This window comes from Enhydra lutris, unplaced genomic scaffold (assembly GCF_002288905.1).
Source record: "Enhydra lutris kenyoni isolate GAN:26980312 unplaced genomic scaffold, ASM228890v2 scaffoldscaffold141, whole genome shotgun sequence".
Taxonomy (NCBI): Eukaryota; Metazoa; Chordata; class Mammalia; order Carnivora; family Mustelidae; genus Enhydra; species Enhydra lutris.
In genome coordinates this window covers 683,583-701,613 of record NW_019154225.1, presented here as the reverse complement: position 1 = coordinate 701,613, position 18,031 = coordinate 683,583, and the positions used below count along the sequence as shown (strand labels likewise).

General features: G+C 34.3%; 1 protein-coding gene across 1 annotated transcript; it reads left to right on the top strand.

The window, feature by feature from the left end:
* The first annotated feature begins 7,160 nt into the window (after positions 1-7,160).
* On the top strand, positions 7,161-8,108 carry LOC111139999 (olfactory receptor 5V1-like). Its single transcript, XM_022492392.1, has one exon. The coding sequence runs from the start codon at positions 7,161-7,163 to the stop codon at positions 8,106-8,108; it is 948 nt and encodes a 315-aa protein (XP_022348100.1).
* The last annotated feature ends 9,923 nt before the right edge of the window (positions 8,109-18,031 follow it).

Below are 18,031 nucleotides of genomic sequence, written 5' to 3'. Positions count from 1 at the left end.
TTGGGTATTTACCCCAAAGATACAGACGCAATCAAAAGAAGGGCCATCTGTACCCAAACTTTCATAGCAGCAATGGCGACAGTTGCCAAGCTGTGGAAAGAATCAAGGTAACCTTCAAAGAATGAATGAATAAGGAAGATGTGGTCCATATATACTATGGGGTATTATGCCTCCATCAGAAAAGATGAATACCCTTCTTTTGTATCAACATGGACAAAACTGGAAGAGATTATGCTGAGTGAAATAAATCAAGCAGAGAAAGTCAATTCTCATATGGTTTCACTTTCTTGTAGAGCATAAGGAATAACTCAGAGAACATAGGGAGGAGAAGGGATTTGGGGGAAATTGGAGGGGGAGACCAACCATGAGAGACTGTGGACTTTGAAAAACAATCTGAGGGTTTTGGAGGGACAGGCAGTAGGAGGTTGTGTGAGCCTGGTGGTGGGTATTATGGAGGGCACGTATTGCATGGAGCACTGGATGTGGTGCATAAACAATGAATTCTGGAACACTGAAAATAAATTTAAAAAATAAATAAGAATTTTAAAAATTATATGTGTATTATCTATAACATGTACATATTATATATTAATATATAATATATGTGCTAAAATGAACCACAAGGTAGTGAGAGACAGAGAGACAGGGTATATATATACCTGCATATATATAAGCATATATATATTTTATATAATATATACTTATAATTTACTGAAAACCAAATGAAAGTTTAAAGCTAGAGAATGTTAGAATCTGTTATTTAAGTTATATAAGTCTGATGACTGCCAAATACTTTGGCATGTATATCAATGTTACAGTTTAAAGATACGTATTTTAAAATAGCATGTTATTATCATGTTGTTAATGTTATTAACATTCCTTTTTAATTAGTATTTTTACATTCTTTGCATTAATCTCTAGTAGAGCAATTGCTGGATCATAACTTAGTTCTACTTTTAACTTTTTGAGGATCCTCCATACTGTTTTCCACAGTGACTGCACCAGTTTGCCCTCCCACTAATAGGTTAAAAAGGGTTCCCTCTTCTCCACATCTTTGCCAATGTCTGTTATTTCCTGACTTATTAATTTCAGCCATTCTGACTGGTTTGAGGTGGTATCTCATAAAGGTTTTGATGATGAGTGATGTTGAGCATCTTTTTGCAACATTATCTACAATACCCAAACTATGGAAAGAACTGAGATATACATCAATTGTTAAAAGGATAAAGAAGATGTGGGAATATATATTCTTTATCATTTAACAATTGATAATATATATATTATATGTATAATATATATTCTCACATATTCTTTATATATATTTGTATATATATATAAAACCAGAATATTTTTATTTATTTATTAAATAAATATTATTTATTTATTCATTTAAATTTATTACTTAAATATATATATTACTTGGAATATTACTCAGCCATCAAAAGAATGAAAACTTGCCATTTGCAGTGGTGTGGTTGGAGCTAGTGAATATTATGTTAAATGAAATAAATCAGTCAGTGAAAGACAAATACCATGATTTCAGCTATATGTGAAAATTTAAGAAACAAGCAAATGATAGGGGGAAATGAGAGAGAGAAAAATCAAGAAACAGACTCTTAACTATATAGAATAAGCTGTTGGTTACCAGAGGGGAGGTGGGCAGGGGAAAGGGGAGGATGGGTTAAATAGGTGATGGTGATTAAGAAGTTCATATGTTGTGATGTGCACCATTGATGAATGGAATTACTGAAGCACTGTATTATACCTTTGAAACTATTACACCGTGTGTTAACTAACTGGAATTTAAACAAAAACTTAAAAATAAACAAATAAAATGAAATACTACTTCATACCCATTAAGATGGTTATTAGAAATACTAAGGAAATAGCACAAAATTTAAAAAAAATTAAAATCACACTTTATTTTGTACATATAACTATAAAAAGTAAGAACTCAGAGCCTTAAAATTGCTTGGTGCTTTTCTAAGAGGTGTCTAAAATGAAAACAATATGCCCACGATTCCCTGGAATCTGAGGGTTCAGATAACTCAACAGTTTCAAGTTTGGGGTAACTAGAATTTTCACAGCTGCTTTCATAAGGGCTTTTCCAAGTGGCTTAGTCCAGCTTATATCCCCCCAACACCTCCCTCCCTGCTCTTTCTAGGGGTCAGGAACTGCCATGCTCTTTTTGTCCCTTAAGATATATATGCATAGAAAACTGAAGAGAAGTCTGAGGGAGCACAGGTGCACAGGGATGTTAGAGATAGCATTTTACTTTTGTATTTTTTTAGTGTGGAAAAACAACAACAAAAAGAACAAAAATGTAAAAGTGTAACTGCTTAAGCACCAATTTTAAGGGGGTTCTCTTTGGTTCAGTGGAATCACAGTTTCCAACAAATATAATAATCAACCAATTGGTAGCTGAGGACAGGAAAAGAAGATTTGATAGGATGTGATAGGAAATACATAGATATTTTCTTATTATTTTATAACAAAGTGTACACCTCTACTGTCAAAGACCTAAAATGTTAAAATAACGTATAACAAAATTGAACTTAAAATCTATTTCATAGAGTACACAAAAAATAATGTAAAGCACTAAAAATAGATCACAAATATTCCAAATTATTATTCAGTTCTCAAAAAAAATTAAAAAGCAAACATAGAAGCCCATGTAGCAAATTACTCTGAATTTTGTCATTTTTATGTTCATGCTTGATATTTTCCCCAATATTTTCTTTAGAAAAATTACAGTTATAGGCAAAATGAAATGACGTAATGAACATCTATATGCACCTCACCTACATCCCTGAATCTTACTTCAGACAAGTATAAGACACAAATTTTTACTCTTCTATTACTTAGGGTTTTTTTTCCCACTTCTACTAAATTGACTAACTATAAAATAAGTAGGTTCCTATTATTATTAATAAGTGACTATTATTAGGTTGGTAGTAATTTAGATTTATGAAGAGCAGAATATTCTCTCTAGAGTCACTATTTATTTATTTATTTTCCTAAGGGAAAAGTGAGCATGATATCAACTAGAGAATAAACTGCAATAGATATCCTATATATGAATGACAAGTTTCCTTTTAATTACTGATTTTTTTGCTAGATCATTTTGCTTTCTTATTGTTGAATATTTTTACCAATAACAAGCATTCCAGATCTTGAAAAGAAAATTGTCTGTTAAAATCTGGACTTTTGAAACTAAAATAAATAATTAGGTGATTGTGGAGATGTTAACATGGTATGAAAACATATGCATACAGGAAACTAGTTAAAAACTGACTACTAAGTCAGTGAGATAATGAGTGGAAGTTAAAATATTATAGGGTTCATATTTAAATAAATGCTTAACATATTTTAATATTAGCCCTAAAATTTGTGCATACTTGCCCAAGGGTGTATCTCAAACCTCTGTAAGTAGAATGCTGATGTATTTAAAAATTTTTGACCCATTGACATTAGTGTATGTTTCCTAGAAAATTGGATCCATGAAACCTAACAAACAAAGGGATGTTACAAAGCAGGTGGAAAGATTAATTTTTCTGGAAAAATTAAGTTTTAGAAGGTCATTGTCAATTCCTTCAATTTATTAGCTATCAATCATTAAGTTATAAGCTTACAGAACTTTAATAATATAGGCTTAATGAGAAACAACATCCTGTTTTTAAGGAAATATTAAATATGGTATTGAATATAATTTCTTTGATATTAATTTATTAAATGTATTATAAATTTTGAATTATTTCAAGTCCTAAGATTTATTGATGATTATTTTTGCTTAATTCAGTGATGTTCTTTTCCTTTTTATAGTGGAAATTTGAGATAACTATTTGCTAAGGAAACCAGCTTCATTTGGATTTTGCCTCATGTATATGGTAAGTCTTATAAATGAGACTGCTTGATTGCTGGGTCATTTCCAAAAGAAAACGTAATCTTAGCCACACATCCCATTTTCCTATTCTAATTACATGTTTGGCTGTCTAGGACTAAAGCAAACCAAAACAAACAAAACACCATGATTTCAGTGTATTTTTCATACAGTTATGTGCATATATTTACATCAGTCACACAAGGCAGTTGAGATACTGTATTTCAGAAGAATTTCTCAGATAATCTAGTATAAGTGTTATCAATTTTCTGGACTAGTGAGGAAGGTTATAGAACTTCTTCCTCAGTAATGTATTATTAACAAAAATAATACTCTTACTTTTCTAATTAAATGGCAAATATATAAACTTTAATTATGTTTGATTTCAAAAGGAGGGTACTCTGAGGCAAATAAAAGTTCCTTCCCCAGGGGCACCTGGGTGGCTTAGTGGGTTAAGCCTCTGCCTTTGGCTAAGGTCATGATCCCAGGGTCCTGGGATCGAGCCCCACATTGGGCTCTCTGCTCAGCGGGGAGCCTGCTCCCCCCCCCCACTCGCTGCCTGCCTTTTTGCCTACTTGTGATCTCTCTCTGTCAAATTATTAAATTAAAAAAAAATCTTTAAAAAAAATTAAAAAAAAAAGTTCCTTCCCCAAATAAACAAATTCCATAGTCTATATGAGAGAACAATAAGTTTGATTTAAAACTTAATAAATTACAAATTGTAGGGAATATGCATTATTTTATAAAGATACATATTGATTATGTAACATGATATGGAACTAGCTTATGTATCTACTAGGATGTTTTTCACTTATTTGTCTTAATCCTTATTTAAAAAATGGGGTCAAATTAGCAAGTGTTGGTAAAAAGAAAAATAAGTATGTAGCATAGAATTTAATGTGTATTGTCTCAAAATATTAATTTTTCTTATAGCAGAAAGTCTTTTTAAAAAAGTAATGAATTAACTATAACATTTTCAGAAAACCAATATATAAAGATATAGACAAATTGAAATTGAATAGCTTTGTAAAATTTTGAACCTTTGAGAATTTGAGAACGGACATGGTAGATTTTTTGGATTCAATATTTTTAATTCACTCATTAAATATTTGCTGATTAAATAATGATATTCAAGCTTTTTTATTATAATAGTATTTTTATATCCCAAATTTTATGATTTTAATATATTTAATGTAAGTTTCTTTTGTTTTTTACTCCCAAGCATGGTACAAACCTGATGTCACTTGAGGAATGAGTGAAAATTTCTCCCAAGTAGTTTCACAAATCTTTAAGTATTGTATGGAAAAAGAGTGTTGAAAATAATTTAATGCTATTTAAATAAATAAATCATTTTGTATAATCTGTATTGTACAAACTGTACATTTTCTCTGAAAAAGCTAATTAACAATTTCCAGGAGGTAAGATCAACAGGGATGGGAAACAACTGACTGTGACTTTTACATTTTATTTTTGAATTATCTTCTACTATCACACATGTGACATTAAAAAAAGGAAATAGTTTCAAAGTGACAAAAAATCCACAAAAGTATTCATTTGTAGAAGCTTAATTAAAGTCACTAAATGTTGGCTAATTGAATTTAAATTAAAAAAAAATAATGCATAAAAAGAAAAGGAAAATATGTGTCCAATAATAAAAATACGTAAGTAAAATTATTATGGTAAATAGGCTTAAAAATTATGATTATGTGGACTATTTTTTTAAAGATTTTTTAAATATTTTATTTATTTATTTATTTGACAGAGAGAGAGAGAGAGAGATCACAGGTAGGCAGAGAGACAGGCAGAGAGAGAGGAGGAAGCAGGCTCCCCACTAAACAGAGAGCCCAATGTGGGGCTCAATCCCAGGACCCTGGGATCATGACCTGAGCTGAAGGCAGAGGCTTAACCCACTGAGCCACTCAGGTGCCCTTATTTTTTTTTTATTAACATATTCACATTTATTAGATATCAAATAAAATCAAACTATACCAGTGAACTAAAAGTTTCCTACTACCAAAACATATTGTTTTTAATTTGTAAACCCTCCACTTGTCAAACAAGTGATAGAAAGTGCCCTCCTATATATCTTTTTAAAATCTCTTTACAGCATAACAGAAATTATTTATTTGACAGACAGAGATCACACGTAGGCAGAGAGGTAGGCAGACAGGAGCGGGTAGCAGGCTCCCTCCTGAGCAAAGAGCCCGATGCAGGGCTCAATCCCAGGACTCTGGGATCATGACCTGAGCCAAAGGCAGAGGCTTAACCCACTGAGTCACACAGGCGCCCCTGATTATGTGGACTATTAACAAGCATACAAGTGCAATTAAAATAAATGAGTTAGTATGGCTGAGAAGATCAGTGTTACATAATTAGTTAATTATAATTTAATTAAAATATATAATATACAACTACATAAATAATTGTAAGCCCCATATTTCCTTAAACACTTAGACATATGGTGAAATTTTAAATTTTAAGGAGAAGGGAACTGAATATTATATGAGTATATTTGTTCACAGAAATTATCAAAACCATATATATATATATATGTATGTATATATATATATACACACATTTATATGTGTGTTTTATTTATATTTTACAGTCTATTTTAATTTTATGAACTATAGTCTGTGTGGAAAACAAATATTATCTTCATACATAAAATATTATAATTTGGAAGTTATAGAAACATTCCTACATTTATTTCTTACCAGTAGGAACACTCTCATCAGAACACAAGACACACCATCCATTTGTTCAGTGAATAATTATTTGGACGAGTATACTATGTATCTGCTACTTGCTAACAGCTTTAGAATTGTATATCATGTGAAATGCACAGCTTCCACTTTTGTGTTATATAGAATTTAGTTGGTGCATAGAATTGTATACATTTAGATAATATGAAGCAAGATAATGTCAATGACCAAGTAGGTGTGGGAAACACATCATCAACATTCACTGAATTAGAAATCCCAAACACCAATGAAAGATAAACAACTGTTTTACTGAAAATGCAAATTTTTAAAGGCCTCCTTCATGTCTCAGAAATCTGCCTCTTTATAAAGAACTGAGGATATTTCAAGAAACATGAATACAGGAGATGTTTTTCACAGTTGTTCTAATAAATTAAGTCATATCATAACAACAGAATTTATCAACCACACATCAACATTTTTCCAAGAATTACTTATTAGCAGTTTCCTTGGCTTTTTAGTCTAACTGATATTTGTTTCTTTCATTTCTTCCAGGAAGTCCCTTGTGGAGAGAGGAGATGGACATTTACAATCTTACCACTGTGACTCAATTTATCCTCATAGGGCTCTCTGACCTCCCTGAGGTGCGCCACCCTCTCTTTGTGGTCTTTGCCATCATCTATCAGGTCACCTTGGTAAGAAATGGGACCATTCTCCTGGCCATTGGGACTGAGAAAAGGCTACATACACCCATGTATTACTTTTTGGTAAATTTGTCCCTCCTAGACATATTCTGCCCATCAGCTACTGTCCCCAAGATGCTACAGAACCTCCTGACTGAGCAACAAAGCATTTCCTTCCTTGGATGTGCTTTACAGCTTTATTTCCTGGTGGCTTTGGCAGGGACTGAAGTCTTTCTTCTTGTTGTCATGGCTTATGACCGATATGTGGCCATCTGCTTCCCTCTCTGTTACATGCTCATTATGACCAAGGTTCATTATGTCCAGCTGACAGCTGGAACCTGGGCAGCAAGGTTTTTCAATTCCCTCCTCCATACAGTGTCCACATTCCACCTGTCTTTCTGCAAGTCCAACCGAGTTAACCAATACTATTGTGACATCCCACCTGTGATGGCCCTCTCATGCTCATCTACTTATGTAGCTGAAATGCTTGTTTTAGTGGTAGGAGGCATACTGGGGATCAGTGCCTTCCTGACCACCTTTATCTCTTATATCTACATTATATCTACCATATTAAAGATCCAGTCGGTGGAAGGGAAACACAAAGCCTTCTCCACATGTGTTTCCCACCTCATAATGGTCTGTCTCTTCTATGGCACAGCAATATTTACCTACATTCGCTATTCCTCCACTCAGCACTCTCCAGCCAGAGACAGACTCATCTCCATGCTCTATGGGGTTATTACCCCAATGTTAAACCCGATGATCTACAGCCTGAAAAACATGGAGGTCAAAGAAGCACTCAGAAGGCTTCTATGTCACAGACAGTGTTTAAAGCAATTATAATATTAAGCAGACTATATCGATGCTCACTTTAGAATAAATTAAAAGGAATAATTCATAGAATAATTTTCAGTTGATTTATAGAACACATATTTGTGTACTCATAGAAATTTGTGAACCCACATACATATAACTAGTTATATGTAGGCATAATTACACATATATATGTAAACATATACATATACACACATAACTACATATATATATATATACACCACATAATTATACAACACACACACACAAACACACACACACACACATATATATATATACATATATATGTATATATATATATATATATATATATCTGTTTTGGATACATATGTCTGTTCTTGGATGATAAATATTAAGATCTCAGTGGATAGAGATAAAGATAAAGAGATAGGTATAACTAGTTATATGTAGGTATACCTACATATATGTACTTTAAAGCTAGTTATATGTAGTTCAAAACTGAGAGCATCATCTTCTAATATACTTACACACACACAAACATGCTCTATCAACTACTTTGCATTTTTGTTATAAATTTTTTCTAGCTATGCAGACTAAAATCCATGAAACCAGACTCAACTTTGCCTTGATGCCCAGCCTTTCCATTCGATGAGACTAGAAAACAGCTGTTTCTGACTGCAGATAGCTCACACTTCACACTCCATTCCCCTATTTCCATCACATCTAGAAATAAGAATGTTGCTGTATTACTGCTTATGTAATACACTCTTTTAACTCTGAAATTCTCTATAATTTTCTCCAGTTTTCTCAACCCTGAACATCCCAATTTCAAAATTAGTCCCCAGTCAGACACTTCTAATATATAATCATTCTCTGCAGTTCTGAATCTATTTTTAATCTCTAGAATTCAATGCTTTTTTTTCTTTCTCTTATGTGCTTTATGCTGATAAGTTAAGTGATCATATCACCAGTGAAGTGTTCTTACATTATTCATATATATATATATATATATATATATATATATATATATATATATATATTTAAGATTTTATTTATTTGACAGACAGAGATCACAAGTAGGCAGAGAGGCAGGCAGAGAGAGAGAGAAGAGGAATCAGGCTCCCCGCGGAGCAGACAGCCCGATGTGGGGCTCAATCCCAGGACCCTGGGATCATGACCTGGGCCGAAGGCAGAGGCTTTAACCCACTGAGCCACCCAGGCGCCCCTATTCATAGATATATTTTTATTTCCTCCTCTATACTGTTATTGAGCTCTTAGTCACTTTCAAAGTTTACCAAATGACAGCTTTGTCATATGTACTGGTGCTGCATGAGTTAGAAAAAATACTTTTACATGCCATATTTGATAATAACTGTATCTTCCAAAACTCAGCAAAGCACTAATATGTATCTTATACAATATCATAGAACTATTTATAATAGTGGCCCATCAACTATCTTTTATTTAATTTTAAATTGAGTAGGAATATTTACATGGACTTTAAGAAGGAAATGAAATAATATTACTAATTTACAACTATAAATTTAAGAACTGTTTTCCTTTTGGGGCACCTAGGTGGCTCAGTTAGTTAAGCATCTGTCTTGGACTCAGGTCATGTTCCCCGGGTCCTGAAAGTTCCACAATGGCTCCCTACTCTACAGGAAGCCTGCTTCTCCCTCTCCATCTCCCTTCCACTCCCCCTGCTTGTGCACCCTCTCTCTTACTTTCACTCTGTATCAAATAAAAAATAAAATATTTAAAAAGGAAATAGTCCACAAAACAAGGAGACAACCCATGGAATGGGAGAATATATTTGCAAATGACACTACAGACAAAGGGCTGATATCAAAGATCTATAGAGAACTCCTCAAACTCAACACTCACAAAACAGATAATCATGTGAAAAAATGGGCAGAAGATGATAATAGACACTTCTCCAAAGAAGACACACAAATGGCTAACAGACTCATCCAAAAATGTTCATCATCATTAGCCATCATGGAAATTCAAGTCAAAACCACATTGAATTGCCACCTTACACTAGTTAGAAGAGCCAAAATAAACTAGAGAAGAAACAAGTTTTGGAGAGGATATGGAGAAAAGGGAACCCTCTTACACTGTGGGTGGGAATGCAAGTTGGTGCAGCTACTTTGGAAAACAGTGTGGAGATTCCCTAAGAAATTAAAAATAGAGGTACCCTATGACCCTGCAATTGCACTACTGATTATTTACCCCAAAGATAAAGATGCAGTGAAAAGAAGAGCCATATATACCCCAAAGTTCATAGCAGCAATGGCCACAGTCACCAAACTGTGGAAAGAGCCAAGATGCTCTTCAACAGAATAACGGATAAAGGAAGATATGGTTCATATATACAATGGAATATTATGCCTTCATCAGAAAGGATGAATATCCAACTTTTGTATCAACATGGATGGAACTGGAGGAGATTATTCTGAGTGAAATAAGTCAAGCAGAGAAAGTCAATTATATGGTTTCACTCACTTGTGGAACATAAACAATAACATAGAGGACATTAGGAGAAGGAAAGGAAAAGTGAATTAGGGGAAATCTGAGGGCGAGAAAAAAATACATGAGAGACTATGGACTCTGAGAAACAAACTGAGGGTTTTGGAGGGGAGGGCAGTGGGTGGGTTGGGTAAGCTTGGTGGTGGGCATTATGGAGGGCACGTATTGCATGGAGCACTGGGTGTGGTGCATAAGAAATGAATTCTGGAACACTGAAAAGAAATAAACTTAAATTAAAAAAATAAAAATAAAAAGTAAAATAGAAAAAAAGGAAGGAAAATGAAAGAGGTCAATTTTTATGAGTTCCTACAACCAGTACGCCTTAATGACTGGAGTTTTAAAGATCAGTGGGTTTGGATGAAATAGAGCACATAAAGCATTGGTGCTGCTCTTGGAGAGAAGGCAGGCAAACAACACAGACATAGGACATGGAAATAGCATTCTGAAGAGCGCCTGAGGCACACAATGGAGATTTGAAAATTTCAGATCTTGTCCCAGAGACAGCATTCATTGAGAGACCCTGGAACAAAGGAAATCAACTGTATCATTTCCCTCTCTCTCCCCCTCAGCATAAGCACAGGGACATATTCTGGAACCAGTTCAGTGCTGACATTTGCTACCTAACATGCTCACACCAAGCCCCCACCCCACTCCTTCATGCTTTGGTGTAACTCTCCCTCCCAGTCACATTTGCCTCAGTCCCAGCACACAATGTCTCCTTCCCCAGAAACCCAGTCAAATCTCCTGCTCATACTACATTACCCTACTCAAAAGTTTTGTGCAGTCTTGGTTATGGTGGTGATGATGACAGGTTTCATTTCACAAAGATACCTGAGCACATCTAATTACAATGCCCCACATTCAGGCCCAGGACCAAAAATTGCTCTCAGCAGGCAAAGAGAACCTCTGCAGGTAACTGACCTAAAAGGTAAAGCAGCCAGTAGACAATATCAGAGCACATGCGAGACAGATTGGAGACACTCTGGGAAGGGCCAGGACCTGGGGAACAGGGAGCACTGCAAATCAGGACGTTATAAGATCCTTACTTCATAAAGCCATTACCCTCAAGAAGAGGAGACATAGCTAACTTTCCAAAAACACAGAAAGAGCCACAGAGGCTGAGAAAAAATAAGAAGACAAATTTATCCCAAATAAAATAACTTAAGCAGACTATGACTAGAGATCAAAGCAAAACAGACACAAGTAACATGCCTGATAGAGAATTTAAATTGATGATCAGGAGGACACACAATGGAATGGAGGAAATAGAGGATGACAAAAGTGAGTCCCTTACCACAGAGATAAGGAATAACATAGCAGAGATAAAGGGCACAATAAACGAAATGAGAAATACACTTGATTGAACAATGAGTGGGATGGAAGAAGCAGAGGAATGAATTAGTGACCTAGAATACAGAGTAATGGAAAGTAATCAAGCTGCACAAAAGAAAGGAAAATTATTACACAAAATGATACTATATTTAGGGAAGTCAGGACTGTCCAAATAACAGTCATACTATATGGAACATATAGGTGGCTCAGCTAGTTAATTGTCTGTTGGTTTTGCCTCTGGTCATGATTTCAGAATTGTGGTATCTAGCCCCATTCCAGGCACTGTGCTCAGCATAGAGTCTGCTTATTCTTCTCCCTCCCCCTGCTGTGCTCTCTCTATATAAAATACATACATACATACATATAACATTTAAGTAGCATTCATATTATGGGAATCCTAGAAGAAGAAGAAGAGGAGAGAAAAGAGGCAGAACATATTTGGACAAATAATAGCTGAAACTTCCCTTAATCTGTGGAAGGAAACAGATATATAAATCCAGGAGGCCTGCAGAATTCCCATAAAAATTAACAAAAGCAGATCCACACCAAGACATATTGTGATTATGTGGGCAAAACATAGTGATAAAAGAAAAAAAAGTGTAAATGCAGTCAGACAAAAGAAGGCAGCAATTCATAAGGGAAAAACCCATAAGAATAGTAAGAGATTTTTCAAAAGAAAATTTTCAGACTAGCAGGGAGTACCATTATATATGCAAAGTGCAGAATGGGAAGAATCTATAACCAAGATTATTCTACTCAGCAAGGCTATCATTTAGAATAGGAGAGATAAATTTTCCCAGAAAAACAAAAATCTCAAACAAAAATATATTTCTCCACATTTCATTCACACACACATATATATATATAAAGATATCTCCACATTTTAAAGATATATATCTTTATATGTAAAATATTAAAAATATAAAATATAAAGTATACATATGAATAAAAATTATAAATATATATAAAAGTCATAATGATTAGAACACAAATAAATGATATAGAAACAAAACAAACAAAAAACAATAGGATAGATCAAAGAAACCAAAAGAGGTTTTTCTAAAAAAATAAAAAATAAAATTGATAAACCCCAGCCAGATTTCTCAAAAATAAATAAGAAAGTACCCAAGTAAATATAATCAAACATGAAAAAGGAGAAATAATCCACACCACAGAAATATAAACAGTTATAGGAGTATATTATGAAAATATATATGAATATATGTCAATAAATTGGAGAATCTGGAAAAAATGTATAAATTCCTAGAAACATAAAAACTAACAAAATTGAAACAGGAAAAAATAGAAAACTTGAGCAGAACAATAACCAGCAAAGAAATTCAATTAGAAATAAACATTCTTCCAACAAACACAAGTATAAGGCAAGATGGCTTCACAGGCAAACGGGAATTCAATAGTACATTAAAAAATAATTCACCATGATCAAATGGGATTTAGCCTAGGTTGCAAGCATGGTTCAATATCCACAAATCAATGAATGTGAGACACACATTAATAAAAGCAAGGATAAGAACCATACAATCATAAAAACCCTCAACAAAGGACTGCTGAGAGAACATGCCTCAATATGTTAATAGTCATATATGAAAAACCCCACAGGTAATTTCTAAATAGAGAAAAACAGAGGTCTTTTCCTATATGCTCATGAATAACACAGGGATATCCACTCTCACCACCCTCAGCGCTAGTACTTGAAGTGTTAGCTACAGCAATTAGACAACAAAAACAATAAAAATAAAAGGCATCTAAATCAGCATCGAATTTAGTGAAAGTCGAACTTTCACTGTTTGCAAATGATGTAATTCTCTAGGAAGAAAAGGTGAAAGAATCACAAATTAGTTCAAATAAATCAGCTAGGACTTCTTGTGCTTTACAAATAGGATAAAAAAATTGATGAAAATCTCAAACACAAATATCTATTTAATATGGTTTATACATCTATAAAGTGTTAATAGCATATTCTGTTGAGTCAGTAATACAGTGTAGTTGGATGATAGCGGGAGTTTATTTAAACATTTTATATAATAAACTATGTTTTCATCCCCAATTTGATAATCTTTTTTTTAGAAAGATTTTATTTATTTATTTGACAGAGAGTGAGACAGTGAGAGAGCAGGAACACAAGCAGGGGGAGTGGGAGAAGGGAAGCAGGCTTCCCACCCAGCAGGGATCCTGTGGTGAGGCTTGATCCCAGGACCCTGGGGTCATGACCTGAGCTGAAAGCAGACACCTAACAACTGAGCCACCCAGGCATCCATCTTTCTTTCTTTCTTTCTTTCTTTCTTTCTTTCTTTCTTTCTTTCTTTCTTTTTCTTTCTTTCCTTCCTTTTCTTTTCTCTTTCTCTTTCTTTTTTTTTTTTTTAATTCAGGGTTGTAATCCCATAAATCCAGGGCGGAACATCACATTTGTGTAAGAATGATATGTTAAATATTAAAAATTTCCGGTAACCTATCTTCAATGTTGGAAGTCTTTCCTGGAAGGATTTTTCTAATTTAAATTGAATTAGCCAACATATAGTACATAATCAATTTTTTGCAATAATTCACCAATTGCACACAACACCCAATGCTCATCACATCACATGATCTCCTTAATGCCCACCACCCATTTAACCCATAACCCCACCCACCTTGCCTCCAGGAAACCCTCAGTTTGTTTCCCAGAGAACAGGTTTGTCTCCTTCTCCAAATTCTTCCCATTCAGTTTTTCCTCACTTCCCTTATTTTCCTCTGCACTATCTCTTATAGTCCATGTATGGGTGAAACCATATGATAATTGTTTTTCTCTGCTTGACTTATTTCACTTAGCTTAGTACCCTCCAGTTCCATCCATGTCAAAATAAATGGTAGGTATTCATCCCTTCTAATGGCTGAGTAATATTCCATTGTATAAATGAACTACATCTTCTTTATCCATTCATCAGTTGAAGGTCATCTCAGCTCCTTCTACAGTTTGGTTATTATGGATATTGTTGAAATGAACATTGGAGTGCAGATGTCCCTTATTTCACTACCTCTGTATTGTGGAGATAAATACCCAGTAGTGCAATTTCTTGGTCATAGGGTAGTGCTATTTTTAACTTCTTGAGGAACCTCCATACTGTTTCCAGAGTAGGTGTACCAACTTGCATTCCCAGCAAAAGTGTAGGAAGGTTTCCCTTTGTTCGCATCCTCTCCAACATTTGTTGTTCCCTGTCTTGTTAATCTTAGCCATTCTAACTGGTGTAAGGTGATAGCTCACTGTGGTTTTAATTTGTATTTTCCTGATGGCAAGTGATGTGGAGCATTTCTTCATGTGTCTGTTAGCCATTTGTATGCCTTCTTTGGAGAAGTATCTGTTCATGTCATATGCTCATTTCTGAACTGGATTATTTTTTTTTTAGGTGTTGAGTTTGAGAAACTCTTTATCAATCCTGATTACAAGCCGTTTATCTATTATGTCATTTAAAAATATCTTCTCCCATTCTGTAGGTTGCCTTTTAGTTTTGTTGGCTGTTTCTTTTGCTGTGCAAAAGCGTTTTATCTTGAGGAAGTCCCAATATTTTAATTTTGCTTTTGTTTCCCTTGCTTTTAGAGACGTGTCATGAAAGAAGTTTCTGTGACCAAGGTCGAAGTGGTTATTGCCTGTGTTTTTCTCTAGAATTTTGATGTATTCATATCACATTTACATCTTTCATCAATTTTGAGTTTATATCTGTGTATGGTGTAAAAGAATAGTCCAATTTCAATCTTCTTCATGTGGCTGTCCAATTTTCCCAGCACCATTCATTGAAGAGAAAGATATTTTTTCCATTGGATATTCTTCCTGCTTTGTCAAAGATCATAGAGTTGGGGGTCCATTTCTGGACTCTCTATTCTGTTCCATGGATCTCTGTTTCTGTTTCTGTGCCTAAACATGTTTTGATTATCACAACTTAGTAATACAACTTGAAATCAGGCATTGATGTACCCAACTTTGGTTTTCTTTTTCAACATCACTCTGGTGATTCAGGGTCTTTTCTGGTTCCATACTAATTTTAGGGTTGTTTGTTCTACCCCTGTGAAAAATGTCAATGATAACTTGATAGGGATTAAACTGAATGTGTAGATTGCGCTGGGTAGCCTAGGCATTTTAACAATATTTGTTCTTCCAATCCATGAGCATAGTGTTTTTCCATCTTTTTTGTCTTAGTCAATTTTCTCAAAAGTTTTCTGTAGTTTCTAGAGTACAAATTCTTAACCTCTTTGGTTAGGTTTATTGCTAGGAATCTTATGGTTTTGGGTTCTATTGCAAATTGAATTAATTCCCTAATTTCTCTTTCTTCTGTTTCCTTGTTAGTGTATAAGAAGCACAACTGACTTCTGTGTATTGATTTTGTATTTACCATGTTGTTGAATTGCTGTATGAGTTCTAGCAACTTTGGGATGGGGGCTTTTGGGTTTCCCCCATAAAATTTTAGATCATCTGTGAAGAGTTCTTTGCCATTTTGAATGCCTTTTATTTCTTCTTCTTGTCTGATTGCTGAGGTTAAGACTTCTAGTATTATGTTGAACGAGAGTGGGCATCCCTGTCTTTTTCCTGACCTTATGGGTAAAGCTGACTCACTGAGAATGATCTTCACTGTGTGCTTTCCATAGATTACTTTTTTATGATATTAATGTATGTTCTCTCTATCCCTGTACTGTGGACAGTTTTAATCAAGAAGGTATGCTGCATTTTTTCCAATGCTTTTTCTTCATCAACTTAGAGGATAACATAGTTCTTGTCTTTTCACTTATTATGTGATCTATCACGTTGATTGATTTGCAAATGTTGAACCAACCTTTCATCCCAGGAATAAATCCCACATGGTCATAATAAATAATCCTTTTAATGTACTGTTGGATCCTATTGGCTAGCATTTTGGTGAGTATTTTATTTTGGCATCATCAGTGATATTGGTCTACAGTTCTTTTTGATGGAAGTCTTTGTCTAGTTTTGGGATCCAGGTTGCTGGCCTCATAGAAAGAGTTTGGAAGTTTTCTTTCTGTTTCTATTTATTTATTTATTTATTTTGGAACAGCTTTAGGAGAATAGGATTATTTCTTCTTTAAATACTTGGCAGAATCCCCTTAGAAAGCCATCTGGCCTGGACTCCTGTTTTTTGGGAGGTTTTTAACTTACTGCTTCAATTTCTTTTCTACGTATTGGTCTGTTAAGATTTTCTACCTCTTCCTGTTTCAGTCTCCTGAGTTCAGGAATGCATCCCTTTCTTCCAGATTGCCTAGTTTGTTAGCATATAGCTACAGGTAATAAATTCTAAAAACTGTCTATATTTTCTTGGCATTAGTCATGATCTCTCCCCTTTCATTCATTATTTTATTAATTAAGGTCCTCTCTATTTTCCTATGGATAAGTCTGGCCAAATGAGATTGATCTTATTAATTCTTTCAAAGAACAGGTTCTAGTTTCATTGATCTGCTCTATGTTCTAGTTTCTAATTAATTGATCTTTTCTCTAATCTTTATTATTTGTCTTCTCCTACTTGGCTTAGGGTTTATTTGCAGTTCTTTCTCCAGGTACTTTAGGTGTAAGGTTAGCTCGTGTGTTTGAGATTTTTCTACCTTTGTGAGAGATGCTTGGATTGCTATGTACTTCCCATTTATGACCATATTTGCTGTATTCCAGAGGTTTTGACAGACTTAGCCACCCAGGCGTCCCTATATTCCAGAGGTTTTGAGCTGATGTGTTTTTATGTTGATTAGTTTTCATGAACTTTTTAAGTTCTTCTTTAAAAAAATATTATATATATATGTATACATATATATATATATATATATACATATATATATTTGACAGACTGAGATCACAAGTAGGCAGGCAAGCAGAGAGAGAGGAGGAAGCAGGCTCCCTGATGAGCAGAGAGCCCAATGCAAGGCTCAATCCCAGGACCCTGGAATCATGACCAGAGCCAAAGGCAGAGGCTTTAACCCATTGAGCCATCCAAGCTCCCCTAAGTTCTTCTTTAATTTTCTGGTTTACCCATTCATTCTTTAGCAGGATGGTCTTTAAACTCCAAGTGTTTGAGTTTCTTTCAAATTTCCTCTTGTGATTTAGTTCCAGTTTCAAA